Source organism: Sebastes umbrosus, chromosome 7, assembly GCF_015220745.1.
Source record: "Sebastes umbrosus isolate fSebUmb1 chromosome 7, fSebUmb1.pri, whole genome shotgun sequence".
In the NCBI taxonomy this organism is placed as follows: domain Eukaryota; kingdom Metazoa; phylum Chordata; class Actinopteri; order Perciformes; family Sebastidae; genus Sebastes; species Sebastes umbrosus.
This window is the reverse complement of record NC_051275.1, coordinates 6349396-6367689: the sequence shown is the minus strand read 5'-3', so window position 1 is coordinate 6367689 and position 18294 is coordinate 6349396. Positions and strand designations below refer to the sequence as shown.

At 39.6% G+C, this 18294-nt stretch overlaps 1 protein-coding gene across 1 annotated transcript; it reads right to left on the bottom strand.

The window, feature by feature from the left end:
- Positions 1 to 116: 116 nt before the first annotated feature.
- Positions 117 to 17168, bottom strand: st14a (ST14 transmembrane serine protease matriptase a). Its single transcript, XM_037774252.1, has 19 exons — positions 16732 to 17168; positions 13995 to 14154; positions 12181 to 12311; positions 12001 to 12071; positions 10660 to 10826; positions 10493 to 10528; positions 9239 to 9473; positions 7795 to 7937; positions 7099 to 7202; positions 6865 to 6977; positions 6642 to 6778; positions 6334 to 6438; positions 6136 to 6243; positions 5922 to 6038; positions 4659 to 4781; positions 4307 to 4490; positions 2588 to 2859; positions 1644 to 1780; positions 117 to 756 (listed from the first exon to the last, which is right to left on the bottom strand). Exons 1-19 carry the CDS (start codon positions 16771 to 16773, stop codon positions 598 to 600), a joined length of 2544 nt encoding a protein of 847 aa, XP_037630180.1. The 5' UTR covers positions 16774 to 17168; the 3' UTR covers positions 117 to 597.
- Between the last annotated feature and the right edge of the window lie 1126 nt (positions 17169 to 18294).

The following is an 18294-nucleotide window of genomic DNA, read 5'->3' as shown; positions in this document are numbered from 1 at the left end:
AGGGGTACTGCTTTCCAAAGTGACCAATCACATCACTAACTTTTCAGGGATTTCCGATGGACTGAAAATCAATAGTAAAATGAGTAAAATACCAAGCCATAGGAGGTAAGATGGAATTAGCTTGTTGTTCTTGTTTTTAATTTATAAAATTCAGAACAAAGACAACAAGGAATAATGGTGGGAAATTCATATGATATCTACCGATAAAACACAGGACAACAGAGTACAAGGAAGCACAATTCATTTGTGTACATGTGTAACAATCACGTCTAAAATCTATTTCTTGTGCAGCACATAACATAGTTCTCCATCAAAACACGCTAAAACAACAACAGCAAAAAACACAAAAATAAAACCTTTATTTACATTTAAAAACATTTCATCAACCCCACCCTCATAAAATCACAGTGGACATAAAACATGTTGCAATTGCTCTTGAAGCAGAGAGTGCATTTTCCACTGCAGCTGCTACTGGGAGTCAAGGCCACTACATCAGCTGGAAAGTCAGAGTGGTGAAGCAAAAATCTGTACTGTTGTACTTTGTCATCAGTCCATGTTCATGCCAATATGGCCTCGTTTGACCAATTTTGCAGTGGTCTACACTCCCGTCTTCTCTTTGACCCACCCACGGAATTTGGTGACTGTTGTGTAGATGCCAGGCTTGTTCCTGCGGGCGCAGCCGTCACCCCAACTGACCACTCCTGCCAGGAACATACGAGTGCCGGACGGACTGGACAGAGGGCCGCCAGAGTCCCCCTAACAAACATAAATACAGGTACGTGTGTTAGCATAGAGTTACTACATGGGGCAGTGTGGGGCATCATTTCTATTTTCCACCTATTTTCTTGTCTCTATGCCCCTTTCCTCACTTTTTCCTCCTACACCCTTCCCTCTTTCATTTCTCTATTTTTTATTTCTTTATTCTTTATTTTTCTGTGTGATCAATTAAATTGTAAGACAATGCAAAAAACAAAACAAAAACAAGGGTATTAAAGGGGAACTACGCCCATTTTCTAAATTCATTCATGTTATTCCTATGGTCTAAGACAGTCCAAAAAATATTAGTAAACATGAACAACTCTCTCCCAAAATCCAAAAACTAGAGTGCTATAACTCAAATTTGTGATGTCATAGGGTATAAAGTGTGAAAGCTACTCTAATTGGGAGAGATGTTCCAGATGACACTGAGAGCACCCAGGGGAATGTTCTGAGTATATCGGGACATTTTCTGTTTCAGAACTGACAACACTACAATAGAATAAAGCTCAATTGGGTATAAAAAAGAAAAGAAACATCCAGTCTCCCATTCATTGTCTATGGAGCAGCTCCAGACTTTATACCCTATCTATGACATCACAAGTTTGAGACTTACTTCTCTTGTTTCTGGCTTTGAGCTAGAGAGGAGCTCATATTCACAAATATTGATTGAACTTTCCTAGGCCATGGGAATAACATATTGTAATGGTGTTCCCCTTTAAGCAACCAGGGTAAAATTGACAACAGTTACATTTCTATCCAATTGTCACATTTGCCTGTTAAATATTAATTAATATGCCTTGTTTTGTATAACATTCTGGGAGAAAGCTGAAACATAAAGAAAGAAAGCAAGCAGGGCAGAACGGGGTTCAAGGGCCTTTTCATACCTGACAAGCATCGACTCCTCCGGTCAGCACTCCGGCACACAACATCCGAGACGTGATCCCCCCTCCCATCAAATCGTTGCAAACTTTGCTGTTGATGATTCGGACATCGGCCTTTTGGAGCACTTTTGCAGCAAATCCTGAATCACAAACACAACAGGAGGACACCATCACGCTTATGTTTAGGTCTAAATATCATGCCATCAGGTTGGGGCTCGAACATTAAACTTCCAGTAATGGAAAGTCCAAGTTATTATTTCTATTAGTAGGTCCTCGGTAAACTTGTAAGGTGTGTATTAGCAACTACATGACATTTATCTGTAAGCAAATATAGAGCTACTGCTACAATTAATATATTTTAGCAAATCATGAAAACCCAGTATATAACAGAGCAGCACCAAACAAAACCACTAAATTAAAAACTGCTGAGATTCAGCTTAGGTTTGGGCCTCAGCATATATTAAAATGTTTCAGTATTTGTGGCTACTATGGAGGACAGAACCTGCCAAAATCAAAAATAAATGAATAAATAAATGAATGACTCGATAAATAACTAAATAAATAAATGTCATTAAATATAGCAAAAATAATATTAAAAATAAATGTAGCTATTAATTAACTGATAAAGTGTGACACAAATTGATATTTCTATTTTAATAAATAATACATAAATAACTAAAAGGGAAAATTAAACAGAAGAGTAAATAAATGAGGGAATTAATACAAAGATAAATAAATAAAGAAGCAAATTAAAACAGAAATATCAATTTATATAACATTTTATCAATTAATTAATGTCTACATTTTTCATTCTATTTTTGCTACATTTAATGACATTTATTTATATCGAGTCATTTATTTATTTATTTTGGCAGGTTCTGTCCTCCAGAGGCTACAAGTATTCACCAAAATGAGAAAAACGAGGTTTATCGTTTGTGAAAACTCACCTCCTTCTCGAGTGGCGCCCCACCCAGTGATCCACACAGTGCTAGCAATAGGAAAATCGTGTGAGGGAGCCGGCATGCAGATGGGCCTGATGTAATCGGAGAACGTGACGGGACTGTCCAGCTCCATCAGGGCGATGTCATTGTCATAGGTGTATGAGTTGTAGTTCGGGTGGGGTATGACCTGCTTCAGGTTCTTCTTCACCACGGCACTTCCAATCTTATTCTGGGTGTGAAGGCCGAGGTACGCTTCCCAAGTGCCGGGCTGGGAGTATCTGAGGACGCACACCAAAAACAGATCGCAAAGTTTATTCTCAATCTAGGATAACCACTGATAGGCACAAGCATCACAGTAGAAAATATGTACGAGAAACCTGAGTTAGGCCTGGCTTTGTTTACCGTTAGAGTTACAGAGAAAATGCATATCAACCAGTGGGCAACCTCCGGGTCTGAAAAGTGAAGCCAATGCTGAAGTGCCTTAAACTTGCATTCTTTCTAATAGCCAGCAGGGGGCGACTCCTCTGGTTGCAAAATGAAGTCTGATTGTATAGAAGTCTATGAAAAAAATGAGCCTACTCCTCACTTGATTTATTACCTACGTAAACATTGTAAACATGAGTTTATGGTCTCAATCGCTAGTTTCAAGTCTTCTTCAATACAGCATGATGTTCATTTAGTAAATGATGGTCCCATTTAGAGTCAAATAGACCATAAAGCAGGGGATGCTTTAGGGCGTGGCTGCCTTGTGATTGACAAGTCGCTACCACGGCGTTGCTCGTTCTGGGAGTTTTCGTCTGAAAACTTTAACCCTTTCACAGTGTGTTTTCAGTTCATGAAAGTTAATCATAACATTTTGGTTGCCTAAAAATATCTCATTCAGCGTTCGGTTGTAGCTCCACCCTCTCGTGTCACTTCTGGTTGCAAAGAACCAAGATGGCGACGGCCAAAATGCCGAACTTGAGGCTGCAAAATGGCAGTCCACAAACCAATGGGTGACGTCACTATGACTACGTCCACTTCTTATACACAGTCTATGATATCAACCTACGGGAGAATATGTACTGTATAAAGATCTAAAATATCAAGATATTATTATTTTTGACAGCTCTAAATTTAGCTTGCTGTGGTTGGAGAAAGGCATGGTGTAAAACTTGCACTGGGCGTCTGGAAAGGCTTCATACATATTAAATTATTCATGCACACATCCAAGCATTGTGTTGTTAGTGAAAACACAGAGGCCTAAGGTTTCCCTTTGCATGTGACTAATTGTTTACAGTATATTTAAATCCAAACAACTGAACTGCCAACTGAGTTAATGATTCAAAAGAATTTAAGAAGCACTTGAGGCCTTTCAAGACAAAGATATGGAGTACAACAGCCACAGTTTTTGTGTAAACTGTGACTATTCAAGGAGTTGAAAAGGGATAAAATATTTGAAATAAATTAAGCATTTTTGCAGAATGTGGAGACTTTTATTTGGCTCTAAAATAATGTGGCCAGGATAAAAATACATTGATAGAGGACTTCAATGTCATTCTACAACCTGCAATATAAAAATCGAAATATTACCAGACATCTAAAAGTGACTGAGCTGCAAATAGATCTCGCCACCTTGCTTATTTTTAGAGAGCTTCGAGCATGAGCCCTGATTTGTCACATTACGCAGAAAAATAAAGATTTCTAGTTGCCAGTGAGAACATAAAACATAAAGTAAGATGCTACCTTATCTTGCCGCTATCTTGCACACAGTGGGCAGCAGTGACCAGCCAGCCTGGACTGATGATGGACGCACCGCACACGTGACCGGAACCTTTGACGTGGAGGCTGACCTGCCAGGGAAACTCCCCTTGTTTTGTATTCTGACCGCCCACGATACGCGACGTCTTGAACATGCTCCTCCCGCAGTCTGCAAAGTAAACAATCAATGAATCACAGGGCTGGCTTGTTGCAGCTTGTTGTCGTGCCTGAAGTGGGTGGAAGTTCACATCTGTTTTGTCACGCAGATGGCGATAATAACTAGTTGTGAATCTGAGGCAAAGTACGTGCACCCACTGAGGCTTTGATTGGGACATACCGCAGTTCTCCTCGTCAGATCTATCTTCGCAGTCATCTGTGCCGTCACATTCTGGGTTCGGTTTACTGATGCATTTGTTGTTTTTACATCTGTATGTAACATCACTGCATTTCAATTCAGTGGCTAGAGAGAGGGAGGGAAGAACAATTCAAACTATGAAACAGACCCTGAGAGATTTCCCTCAGTGTGGGGTAAAAACAAATTTCAGCATCATCAATTATGTCTTCCTTAAATGTGTTTTTTACACATGCAAACTGTTTAAAGGGTAACTTCAGCCAACCTGGACCCTATTTTCCCATTTGTTTGTGGCGAAGTGACTAATAGGAACAACAATTTCGGAAACTGGTCCAGTACTGAGGGAGAGCGCTGTAGACGGCAGCTGCTCACAGGCTGCAATATGGTTCTATTGGGGCAAGCTGGCACCGTCATTTACGTACACTAAAAGTGCTTGTTTTTGACATGACGGGCTCTGATTGTTATTATAAGAGTCTGACGTTATGGAAAGAGTCTTGCTCGAGGAGAAGTCTCATTCTGAAATCTGGAGAGGTGACGTGTTGCCAGAAGACAGTGGTGGAAAAGTGGAATACATCCATGGTGGAAACACGAGCCGGTCAGAGTGTGTTGTGTTGGAGTACAGAAAGCGTAGCTTAGTGTTATCTCAAATATTTTCAATGTCATGGCTGAATATTTAGATGATTTCCACAATGTGGATGAGGTTGCTTTATGCAAATGTATTTATATATTTATTATTGGAAATCAATAAACAACACAAAACAATGACAAATATTGTCCAGAAACCCTCACAGGTACTGCATTTAGCATAAAAATATATTTTCAAATCATAACATGGCAAACTGCAGCCCAACAGGCAACAACAGCTGTCAGTGTGTCAGTGTGCTGACTTGACTATGACTTGCCCCAAACTGCATGTGATTATCATAAAGTGGGCATGTCTGTAAAGGGGAGACTCGTGGGTACCCATAGAACCCATTTTCATTCACATATCTTGAGGTCAGAGGTCAAGGGACTCCTTTGCGGCAAGCTAGTATGACATGGTTAGTACCAATAATGGATTCCTTAAGTTTTCCAGTTTCATATGATGCCTGTCGGATTTTTAAAAGGTTAATTAAAAATCCTAAATTGCTTTAATGCGTTTAAGAAATGAGTGGCGTTAAAACAAATTTGCGTTAACGCGTTATTATCAGGTTAACTTTTACAGCCCTAGTCTGGAGACATTTTTGCAGTTTAGAAAAGGAGTCTTACTTCTCCCACAGTTGAGCTCATCTGATTCATCCCCGCAGTCGTCTCTGCCGTCGCAGTGATTCTTCTCAGAAATGCATTTGTTATTCTTACATGTAAATTGTCCAGATTTGCATCCACCTTAGAAAACAAAAGAAACAGACAGGTATGAGGAAAAACAGAAAGCCTTTCAGTTCTCATGTAAAATTGGTCCTCCATCAGTGTCAATGGGTCTTACCACAGTCCAGCTCATCTGTGCGGTCTCCACAGTCATCTACACTATCACATTTCCAGAACATGGGCTTACACAGCCCATTCTTACAACTGATGTCCTTTGCATCGCACTCTGGAGGAAAACACAGTTAAACTCACTTTGTGTGCCAACGACGTAGAGAGTAATTAGACTATTGATTTAGACTACTCTTTCTCTACTTACTGCAGTTTAATTCATCGCTCATGTCTCCACAGTCATTCCAGCCGTCACACTTGAGGACTGTTTTAATGCAGCGCTGGTTTTTGCACTGGAACTGGTTTGGACAAGCTGTGGGTGACAGAGTTCACATGAGATACACCTGCCTATATAAACAAGCACTGAAAATAATGGATCAAAAACAAATGACATGGCATCACTGTATACTTCTGAAAAAGTATAAGTTGCTCAGTTTTGATGCCTACATGTATTGTTCCCGTCAAAAAAACAAAAATAAAATGTCGAGAAATAATCATTATCGGGGATTCACTTACGGTGTTTGGCATCGATGGCCTCGTACCATGCGTCAAAACCTAGGTCCACGTAGGAGTCGTCAGAGGAAAACATCACGTCCATTTTGTTGGTGCTGCTGGTTTCTGTCACTGTTCCGTCAGGTTTATCTCCACACAGTCTGAGGATAAGACGCACAAGTAGTGACACGTCTGCTCTGTTATGCAAATCCTATGTGGTTCCTCAGAGATACAAGCATGGACTCACTTCTTTCCATTGAGCTCCACGTAGTCTTTGCGACAGTCCTTACCGTTTTCCCCACCAGGCTCGTTCAAGAAGAACTTTCTGAACGTCACCTTCACCGCCTTACCAGCAGGGACCTTAATGATTGACAGAGACGAGTTAAAACTAACTGACATGGTGATCTGTGACCTTCTGAGGAGCATAACAGAGCAGAAAAACCTGTGTGAAAAATACGATACGGCTGTGTAACCGTCTCACCTGGATCGACCACTGACATGAAGTTCGAGGAGGATAGTAATTTGGAAAGTTGGGAGAAGAGAAGTTGCCCTTTTCGCCCGTCAGCTTGCTACCGCATGTCGTACCTGTTAAAAAAAATATATATGTTAGTGTCAGCATTTGCACACTGGTCAAAATATCTCATAATACTTAATATGAGACATAATCACCTAACCTGTAATGTCTGTTTTTGTTTTGGATCTGTGTGATCCCGTCCACTGCCCATTTCGACACCCCGTTGCCACATATGAAACAAATTGGCACACAAACAGCTTTCTGCACCAATGGGAGCAAGCTAACAAACTGGATCAACAGAGATGACGTTAACGTTAGATTCTATCCGACCTGAAAAGCCTCGGCACATCTCTCTGTGGTCCGTGTGCAGCTGGTTATCAAGGCAGCGAGTGATTTGAGACACACAGCCGGTGAAGTGATTCCGACTACCGCTGGCAGTAAGGCTAACTCGATCATGTCTGAAAAGTAACCCTCAAATTGCGAAGACGTGCGCTAACTGCTATCAGTCACACCAGAGGAGCGGACGTGTTCCAGTGTTTTGAATCTGGACTGCCGTTACCCATTGTAAACGCTAGCTGTCAGTGCTACATATTGCTCCTTTAACTTATTTTTTAAGTGGCCTTTTCCCCAGTGTAACAAAGAGGCACCAACATTAGTCCCTACCTTTACTTCCACTTTGAACTTGTGAGACCGTTGCTCTAAAACCTGGGTAGTTCTTCTTGTCGTTTGAGGCCATCGTCAACAGCATGACATTGCCGGAAGAGAGAAAGGTCAAGGGTTCACTAGGTGAGTAGTAGCCACACATCCTGTAGAAGACAAAAACAGACAACATATTTCTTATATGCTTACTGTTCATTGTTATTGAATTGATTCCAGAACAACGTACTTTCATTGGATCAACACCCGCAGGAATAATTATGTGGTTTTTCACGATAGTAAAGAATTAAAATTCTCACTCACTGAACTTTGATTTTTACCTTTGGCCCAAGCGTAGTACATCATATTAAAGTCTTACAAGGCTGGTTCTTTTGACACAGTTTGAATTTAATCATATATTAAAAGGAACAGTGTGAAACATTTTGGGGGATCCATTAGCAGAAATGGAATATAATATTCATAATTATGTTTTCATTAGCGTATATTAATCACCTGAAACAAAGAATCATTGTGCTTTCATGAGCTTAGAATGAGCCCTTCATGTCTACATAGGGAGTGGGTCCTCTTCACGGAGTCCGCCATGTTGCTCCGCCATGTTGCTCCAGTAGCCCAGAACGGACAAACCAAACTCTGGCTGTAGAGAGAGCCTTTTGTGTTTTTACGTTACCTGAAGGCCACCGTAGTTCTCCGACACGCTTGTGAAAGCCGCACAGTACAAAACCGTGGTACCGCCAGCCGCCGTCTGACTTCCGTTGCCTCTGAAGTAGAGTTATTATGGTGAGGATGGCCTCTGAGCGAGGCCAACGGTGTTACCACGGTTTTGCACTCGGCGGCTCACATTACCGCAGTCTTGGAAAGGGAGGAGTGAACGGAGGGGTACTCAGTTGGATGCAATCTGCAACCATAACACTAGATGCCACCAAATGCTACACACTGTACCTGTAAAACCTAAAAAAAAAAAAAGATCCTCGTCCACTGCCCTCCTAAGAGAAAAGTATCATGTGGTGTCAATTTGGGACGATTATACCATTTATCACTGAGGCATTGTATCTGCCCCCGTGCTGCTAATGATTTTATCATACACACATGAAAGTTCTGCCTGCAGAGGTCCTGGTTGCTTTCTGACTGTTTTTGTGTTTTGGAAAGAGCAATCACATTCTCAAATTCTTTCATCTGCATTGCTCACAGATTTAGACTCAACTGTCATATTGCAAGTGCTATTATTCTAGAATTGAGGCGTAACACAGCCAATGTTAGGCAGCTGCACCTTTGTGTGCAGTATAAAGATCCATCAGAAGCACGGCATCTGACCAGCAGAGGGCCTTACATACAAGATATAGTCCTCTATCCAAATCTAAAAATAAATGTTAAGTGAGCCACTACATGAAAATAAAGAGCGCAGGAGGCAGGTGAGTTATGTATCATCTTGAAGACCAAAGGAAAAACTCACTCTTCCATAACGCGGCTCTCGATGGCCACCAGGGAGTCGTAGATTTTGACAAAGTCATTCTTGCAGTTCTCTTCCAGATTCATGGTGTCGAAGTCGAGCTTGATGACATGGTTGGGGTCTGCTCTCAACTTCCACTGGATGAAGGTGTCAGCGGGATAAGGACTGTTGGGGAAGCCAGGGGACTGGATCTGCCTGATTTGATTTGTCACTGTGTGTTCTTCAAACCTGTAGAATTCTGAGACAGAAACAAAGACTTTTATTGGTGTTCACATTCAACTGTGTAAATCACGGTCACAGGACTGCAGCAGCCCAGTTATCTCAATGCAGATTAAGGATCAGATCAGGACCTGTTTACGAACTTATTCTGATATCACTGTGCTAATATTTACTATGCAAATGCCCAATTGCATAATACAATGCAACTGCTGTCTAATTAGTACTTCAGCATGATGAAACACTGGACTAAAGGTAAATAAGTCACAATGACGCCAAATAAATAGAAGAGTTTCAGTCTTGTACACTCATTCTAAAATCCTGCATTTCTGGTTAAAGCTCTTTAGGGAAAACAACAACAAATTGCATACCCAAATATATACAGTAGGGCTATCAATCAATTAAAATATTTAATTGTGATTAATCGTATGACTGTCTGTAGTTAAATGTACCTTAAAGGGAGATTTGTCAAGTATTTAATCCTCTTATCATCATGGGAGTGGGTAAATATGCTGCTTTATGCAAACGTATGTATATATTTATTATTCGAAATCAAATAATAATACAAAACAATAACAAATATTGTCCAGAAACCCTCACAGGTATATATACAGTATATATATGTTATATATTATTATCATAAATTATATTTTGTAATAATAATAATAATAAGATTATATTTTTCAAAACATTATTCTTTCTAGCATTTTCCCTCATCTGCCCTCCAATTTGCTGAGGCCCACCTGGTGGCCCCCACATAGAAAATCACTGGGCTAGACTACATGTTTATCATGAAAGTCAGACTTTTATTTTCTAAAGAGTATAAATTACAGAATTTTTAATCCTCGCTGGGTAGAACAACACGCTGCAAACAAAACAACTACTTGTCAGCTAACTGTATATGTCAGAAACATAATGGTTTTCAGCTATATTTTCAGCTTTGGAAACATGTTACAAACCCCATGAACTATGTCTTAGATATGTTTGCTGTTTTATATAAATTAATTGTCAAAGATACATAGATGCAAGCTGAGCACTTACTGCTGAATGATGTTCGAACCAGGCGGGGATCAAGTGCTGTGAGATGAAACACAAAACAAATAACTTAAGATGAGGATGTTGGCAGCAAAACAGACAGAACTTTACATTCCACAACAAACCACGAGCAAAACAGCATGACAGATTATGGACTGTTGCTTTGACTCTACCTGAATTTGTGATATCGTCAAAGGCCAGAGAGTTGCCAGGTCTGGACACGGTACGCCGCTCTTTGTCTACCAGCTTCTCCATCGAAGACATGGCGCTGTCCACAGATGCCTCTTGGCCCGCGGGGACACTGAACTCGGACACGTAGTAGGCGATGACACTGCCTTCACTGAGAGCATTGAGACAACAATTAAAAATAGTATAGAGGTGGAGCAAAGTGAAAAAATAAATGTCACTATACTAACAGGGTCAGACACATAAAGACCCTTATTGGGCTTCTATTAAATACTGTAAATCAGTGATAGTACTATAACAGCTCTTTCCAAACCATGGTTATATAATAGTTTTCAATTCTTAATTAGTTTTTATTATATTTAGTTTTGACTTTTTAATTTCATTTTTGTTCAGTTTTAGTTAGGTATAATGACTTAGAAGTATGTAGCTACATATACATACAAAATACATGGTTGGAGAACTGTATAGGAATGGCCATAATGTTTCATTTTAATCCTCGTACTACTTCAGTGTCCGATGTAAAGCACCGCAGCATAGCACCGTCTCCTGGAATGTCAAGTCTGATCAATTTCTGTGGTTCAATGTCACGAAAGTTGACGGAGAATAATGCGGTCTCCTTTTTTTCAGTTGTGATATATTAAAGCTAGAAAACTAAAACTGAAATTAATTTACATTCATTTTTAAAATTTTATTTTTATTCGTTTTTCAGCTTCAGTTTACTAAAAATATTTTTCACTGCTTATTTTCGTTTTAGTTAACTATAATAACCCTGTTCCCAACCACAGCTATGTACAAATTATCTTGTGAAAAGGAATAAAATAATGTAATAATAATAGCTTTTAATGCAGCAACAATAATTTAATTTGTCTGGGTTTGGATGTAAAGTTGTAGTGTTACCTAGGCAAACTTTTATTTCAGTAACACATTGTTTTCTTATTATTATTATTATGACTTATGTCTTTCTGTTTGATGAATTTATTTTCTATACTACAGCTCTATACTCTGATAAAATTTTAAGTAAACTGAAACACTGAGAGTAACAGTAAATCCCATCCATTTTGGGGCATGTAAATCTTTAAAAAAAAAAAGACCACACATGCACAATCCTCTGAACTTGCAATTTTAATAACAGAAAAATATTTAAAGATTAGTGTGTTAAAATGGCGGTGCTATTAGATCACACCAAAAACAATCACTTCACCCTTGGCCTAGTTTTCCTCCAAAGTTCAGTTAAATCTGTTTCTGAGATATCCTGCTAATCAACACACAGACAAACAGGAAATGACACACGATCCTCTTGGTAGAGAGAATAATAAAAGGAGTCGTACCTGAAATCTGTAACTGTAGAACCAACATATGTTTTGGCCAGCTGTGGACTTTTGGAATAGATGGCTTTAAGCTGGAAGACACGGGAGCAAAATCACAACAGAGAATGATGAATGAACTTAATTTTTGAGGACAGGGCGGTGGCGGTGGCGGTGGCGTGGAGGCCTGAGCAGCAGTCTCACCTGTGAGGTCACCTGCTTCGCCAGCGCCTTGAACTCGGAGCTGTTGGAGTTCTCGTAGGCGTTTTCGAACACCTGGTTGGTGATCCGCATGGAGCCCATGTACATCTTCTTGAGTCGCACATCTTTACGAACTGCAGGGTCACACAGACACACTCTTAGTGCACAAGACAAGTTTACCTCAGTGCTGTGGCTTTTCGTCTGATCTGGGCTTTGTTAACCTTTTGTCAATAATTTTTCTTCCTTCTATCTTTTGAGTTGTGAAGTCCATCAGGTGTACTTGTTTCAACTGATCGCTTTAATCTCTCCTTCTAGGTTTCAATCATTTGCACGTGAAAATAATCAGACAGAATAAACTGAATAAAGGTGCAGTGAGCTCTAACTTGCCTATGAACATATAGTTCATTAAAAACTTGTATGCGTTTTTGTTATTTTATCAGAAGGAACTTAAAGAGAACAGCAAAGTGAATGTAGGCTTTCTCTCCCTTTTGATCCATATATCTTTTACCTCCACCAAAGAAGTATTTTTTGTCCTGTTTGTTTGTCTATTTGTTTGTTATCAAGACATCTCAAAAACTCCAATGACAGAGGACAGAGGAATGTTTAACCAGTGGCAAAGACACAAGTACTTTTATGTGAATCCAGAAAAGGTCTTAAAAGGGATAGTTTGGTGTTTTGAAGTGGGGTTGTATGAGGTACTGATCCATAGTCAGTCTATTACCTACAGTAGATGACGGTCAGCACGCCTCCAGTTTGTAGAAACAGACAGGAGTACCAGCACTGGAGCAAAGCAATGTACTACTGTGGACATGGCCGGCGGCAAAACGTATTTTAGCCACCTAAGAGAAAGGCTCATCTTAAAAAAAAACAATATCAGTTGAAGTGTATGCTCTATCTAGAATATTTTCACCGCTTTATCTTGCCATCACATGGCCCTTTCCGACGGGGAACTCAACTGAAACTTATCTATGCTCTCATCGAAGTTCAGTTTCCTGTCGGAAAGGGCCATGTGATGGCAAGATAGCGTACACTTAAACTGTTTTTAAAAAAAATATATATATTATTTTAGGTGGCTAAAATCCGTTTTGCTGCTGCCCCGGTCCACAGCAGTATATTGCTTTGCTCCCGTGCTGGTACTCCTGTCTGTTTCTCCAAATTGGGGTCGTGCCGACCGTCATCTACTGTACTGTAAGTAACACACTGACTATGGATAAGTACCTCATCCAACCCCACTTCAAAACACCTGAACTATCCCTTTAACAATGTGCAAAAGGGCCTTTTTTAACTATTTCCTCATCATCTATTAGACTAGCTAGAATGAAAACAATCTGGCAAATCTAAGAGCTCTGCAAAGGACATATAAAAAATAAGATATATGATGTTGATTGTGATATGATGATATATGATCAGGTTACTTCAAAGTTAACATCCTTTTTATTAACTCTTTGCTATTAGAGCTGCAACGATTAATCGATTAGTTGTCAACTATTGGAATTGTTATTATACTATACTACTGAAAATTCTGTGATTGCAGCTTCATAAATGTGAATAGTTTATAGTTTCTTTCCTCCTCTATGACGATAAACTGAATATCTTTGAGTTGTGGACAAAACGAGACATTCGAGGATGTCGTCCTAGGCTTTGGGAAACACTGATCAACATTTTTCACCATTGTTTTGCATTTTATACACCAAACAACTAATTAATTAATCATGAAAATAATTGACACATTAATCAACAATGAAAATAATTATTAGTTGCAGCCCTACGTGCTTGTGTCCTATTAGTCTAATTAATATGAAGGAAGGAGTTCTTACAGTGGAAATGCCAGACCAGCAGTCCGGTCATAAGTGCAATAACGGCAGCAAAGATCACCACGCCGATCACGGCCCCGACTTTCCCCGGACCCTTCTTCTTCTCAAGCTTTTTGTTATCCGACGCTGGCAGGAACTGGACAGAGGTGTCCCAGTCTTTGTCCTGGAAGACACACAGACAGACAGGTGTCTGGATGAATGAATGATCAACACATAAAACTGAAGGGTCTATAATAAGATATAAAATATTCATTCCAACCATTTCACAGGAGCGTGAATACATTTGTGGACATAAAGCTGCAGAAGCTTCCCCCCACCTCCCCCCAAGGATGTTCTTTTAGTGACACTGTTGCTTCTTAAGACAAAATAGAAGTATATGTCTCCTCTCTACCGGAGTAGATATTGAGCTGAAGAGAAGTGAAAGCAGCATACAGCAAGTAGGTACTTGTGTATTTTAGGAATGTCCCAGCCTTTGGTGACCTACACAATAAGGTCCTCAACCAGATTAACTATCTTCTGAAATATGACTACATGCTTTTCTTTGACTATTAACCTTTTAAAAGAAAGAAATCTCAACAGATTTTCCTTCTAAATCTACCCATAAAACACAGAAAGGACAGTTTCAGTGTCTGGTGCTTTTAATGAATTAGAAGGAAACTTCATGATGAGTCACGGCTCTGTGGTTACCTTTAAGAGGTTGGACGAAGGGGGGGAGGGAGTACAAAGGTTTCACCTTGTAAAATCCTGTCTAACCTGCTGGGAGTAAAAACCACTCGCAGATCTGAAGTGGAACACAACAAGTTTCTCTGCATGCTCACTGTATTAGAAAATTAAAGGCCCTAAAAAACTGAACTTCCCGGGTCAACAAAAGATCATCTTAAAAGCATCGGGATGTTTACAAAAAGATTCCTATGACTTTAATTTTGAGCCAGTACGTTTTACAACTGCAAGGTGCTTACTGTAAGATCATCTGCAGTGCAAAACTACGAGTCCATGAACTGTTTTATAAACCAAGGACAACACTGTCTTTCCCCTTGTATAAACCTGATACTCATGCTGAATGACTACAATAGATTATACTGCACCTATGAGGGCAAGCATGTATTTTTAAAGAGCAGGTTTGACATCTGTCCCATTTTAAAGGCTCATTGCAGAGTCTGTGGAATAGATATGCATGGCTCTGGACTGTTTGTTAACCAAATAATTAAATGCATGATGCATCACGCATTTACCGCCCAAGGTGTTTTTCTTAGAAGCTGCAAATTAAAGGGAAATAGATTTTAAATGCAGAAACAGAGAGAACATGTCTCCATTCAAGTGTAAATCTTTAGTGAGCATGAAGACAGCATTCATACGGTTCAGTCAATAGAATTATAATAAAAAACAAACACAAAACTCTTAACTATTCAAATTACATTCCTTAAAATGTCAGTCTTTAAACAACAGGATTTTGGTTATTAATATTAGTAGACAACAGAAATGTAAGTATGTCAAATACACATCATGTAATCATAATATGTTTAAAATGGCATTTAATTATTACCCAGCCTCACTGTCAATGACCAAAACACGCTTAGCACAGCAACTTTGTGACTGAATACTCCTCAGATCTCTCCTCTGAGACTGAAGGCCATATCTCACATAATGCAATGTGTTTATTGTCATATTATTTTGATGCTGTGTGTGGAGTAATCTTGAATGAGTGTGTAGAAGAGAAGGACACAAGTGAACAAGTCATAACAGGGTGGAGGAACCTGAAGGAATTCAGGCACCAAACCCTCAACGGCTGCCTGCTTTACTTTCTGAGGAACTTCGCTGATGGAGTTCAGGGAGGGTCAACAGAGAATCACTATTTGGAAAAAAGTTTTTTTTTCTATTGTGCTAACTTTTTGGAAATAAGGCACCAGAGAAAAGGAGCTGGATGAGTGCAGCTAGCAGGGTATCTCAAAAATCTGATTTACAAGGACGTTTGGTGGAAAGTTATACCACAGGCCAAAGGACATGACAAACCAGGATTTTATAATAGGATTTCTGATTATTTTCTCATGAATTGCTGCTCTTACCTAAATGAAAAATTTACCATCAATCACAATGTGTGGACCTACTGTACATTGATCCGTATCCAGATGCACATTAGAGGTTTTCTTGTATCAGAATAACACATTTGTGCAGCCTCAGAAGTAGGTATTCACTCTTACAGTGCTCTCACATATCTAAAGATGATTTTTGTGCCTTTTTCTTTTTTTTTTTAACGTGGGAATAACGAGTTTAAAAGCTTGTCCCAAAAAAAAAGAGCAAATTAAACTCCTGGCTCAGCCTCTAATCAGTACAGAACCAGAAGCTTTGGCAAAGGAATGAAAGCAGGTTTTCTCAGCTTCCGAGTGCTGGATTTATGTTTCACTTGGTAACATGTTTGTCTTTAGGCAAAACAGTGTGCTGGTGATAAGAGTGGCTCACACTGTTGAGGGTTTTTTAAAATGCAGGGTATTGTATTTCAAGTGTTGTATGCAGCCTCTGTGTGGAATGACAACACCAGTGACCTATCTACTTCATGTCTGACAGGTTTGCTATGGTTCATTTACCCATTATAGCTCACACTAACTTTAACTTTTAACTTTGTCTCTGCAACAGTTTGGTTCACTTCCTGTCTTCACTGTCCCACATATAAATGCACCATTGTTAGGAGCCTCTGGCTGAGCTGCATGACTTTATGTGTGTAGGCTGTAGAGGAGTTTCTTACCGACTTTGGGGTGTATCTCGGTCCACTGTCCATGTAGTCCATGAGTGGTCAACACCTGGACTGCTACAATTAAAACCAAAACGAGATAAAAACACCTGAACTGTATTAGTTGTTGAAGCTGCCCAGCAGGCTGTTCCGAGGTGAATCTGCAGACCTTTTAGTCGCCAACAGGTGATTCTCAACCTAATTCAACCTGCGAGCAACACAAACCGAATACACCAAGAACAAATGTGTTTTTTCTTTTAAAAAAGGTTCTTCTCCGGTCGAAATGTTCACTAATGTCTGTCTGGACTAAATATGTCGCGTGTATGTGTCCAGAGAAACTGGACGGAACAGCAGAGAAAACAACTTTTGTTCCGGGAGCTTCAGGTTTCTGCGGGCGTGTCTCCTCATCGCAGCCGCACCTGCAGCACCTTCCTCTTTCCCTACAAGGCCTATGGAAAGGAGGTTAGGTCACGCGTCATAAACGCGTCATATTTTTGGAGTACAACACATGCGCAGTAAAATCTGGTCTGCACTCACCGAAATTGAGTCAATTGCAACGCACGACCGCAGCTTCAGTTACACTGCGCATGTGTTGTACTCCACAGCCCAAGACCCATGTCCTAGCCTCCTTTCCATAGGCCTTGTTTACCTGCCACTGCTACGTAAGGGCTGCATGCCCTCCCGCCTCATGGAAAGGGCAGATATATGGGACCTTAAATGGGAAACGACTACAGGGAAATGTTGAAATAAATAAAACACCACCATTAACTCGATGATAATACTGACAGTGCTTGGTATTTACAAAGTGTTGTAGTGGTTTTGAAGAAGCTACACTTTATATTTGAGCCTAGACACAGTTTCAAGGAGTTGTTATTGAATTAAAATAAAAACTAAAAAAATGATTTAGTCAAATCTTAGTAACATAGTAATGGTTTCATTCGGGTTATTTTTTAGTTTCAGTCATGTGACCTTATACCTGCGCTTCTGCCTTGTTTGCGTAATGTAACTATGACTCACTGTTGAATCACCTCCATGTTTTTACATTCATGATGATCCATAAGTTTCTGTTTGACATAATGGCATCCCCCTCAAACACAATCACACTGATCTGTGGTGGTGATCAAATTAATCAATATTTCCTATTTGTAGGCCTACAAGAACTGTATTATTCCGCTCTGCACGTGCGGATTGATACAATGAGGCAGCACTACTTTTTCTGTGTTTAAAATACAGGACAACCATGAGTCTTTACAAACATCCCTTAAAAAACTAAAAATCGTAATCATTTTGAATCCAAACACACACACACACACACACACTTAAAATGATGAAACGATTAGTTGATTAATTACAACAGAAATGTATTATGTTTATTATGTGTGTAAATGTGTTATTTCTTTAAATTTTGATAATCATTTTATCATTGAAGTAATTTTTAAGAAAAAATGCCCCAAATCTTCTGGTTTCAGTTTCTCAAATGTGAATACTTTCTGGGATTTTTGTCTTTTATGATATTAAACAAGATATTTTTGGGGTTTTGGACCATTGCTCGGACAGGATATTTTGAATATGTCAAGG

Bases quoted from the DNA above. Each gene is read 5' to 3' on its own strand.
- st14a (XM_037774252.1), bottom strand. From the start codon at position 16,773: ATGGACTACATGGACAGTGGACCGAGATACACCCCAAAGTCG. The intron at 4,491-4,658 runs GTATGTCCCAAT...TTTACTTTGCAG, and splicing joins ATCTGACGAGGAGAACTGCG to ACTGCGGGAGGAGCATGTTC. The intron at 1,781-2,587 runs GTGAGTTTTCAC...TTTGTGATTCAG, and splicing joins GGGCGCCACTCGAGAAGGAG to GATTTGCTGCAAAAGTGCTC.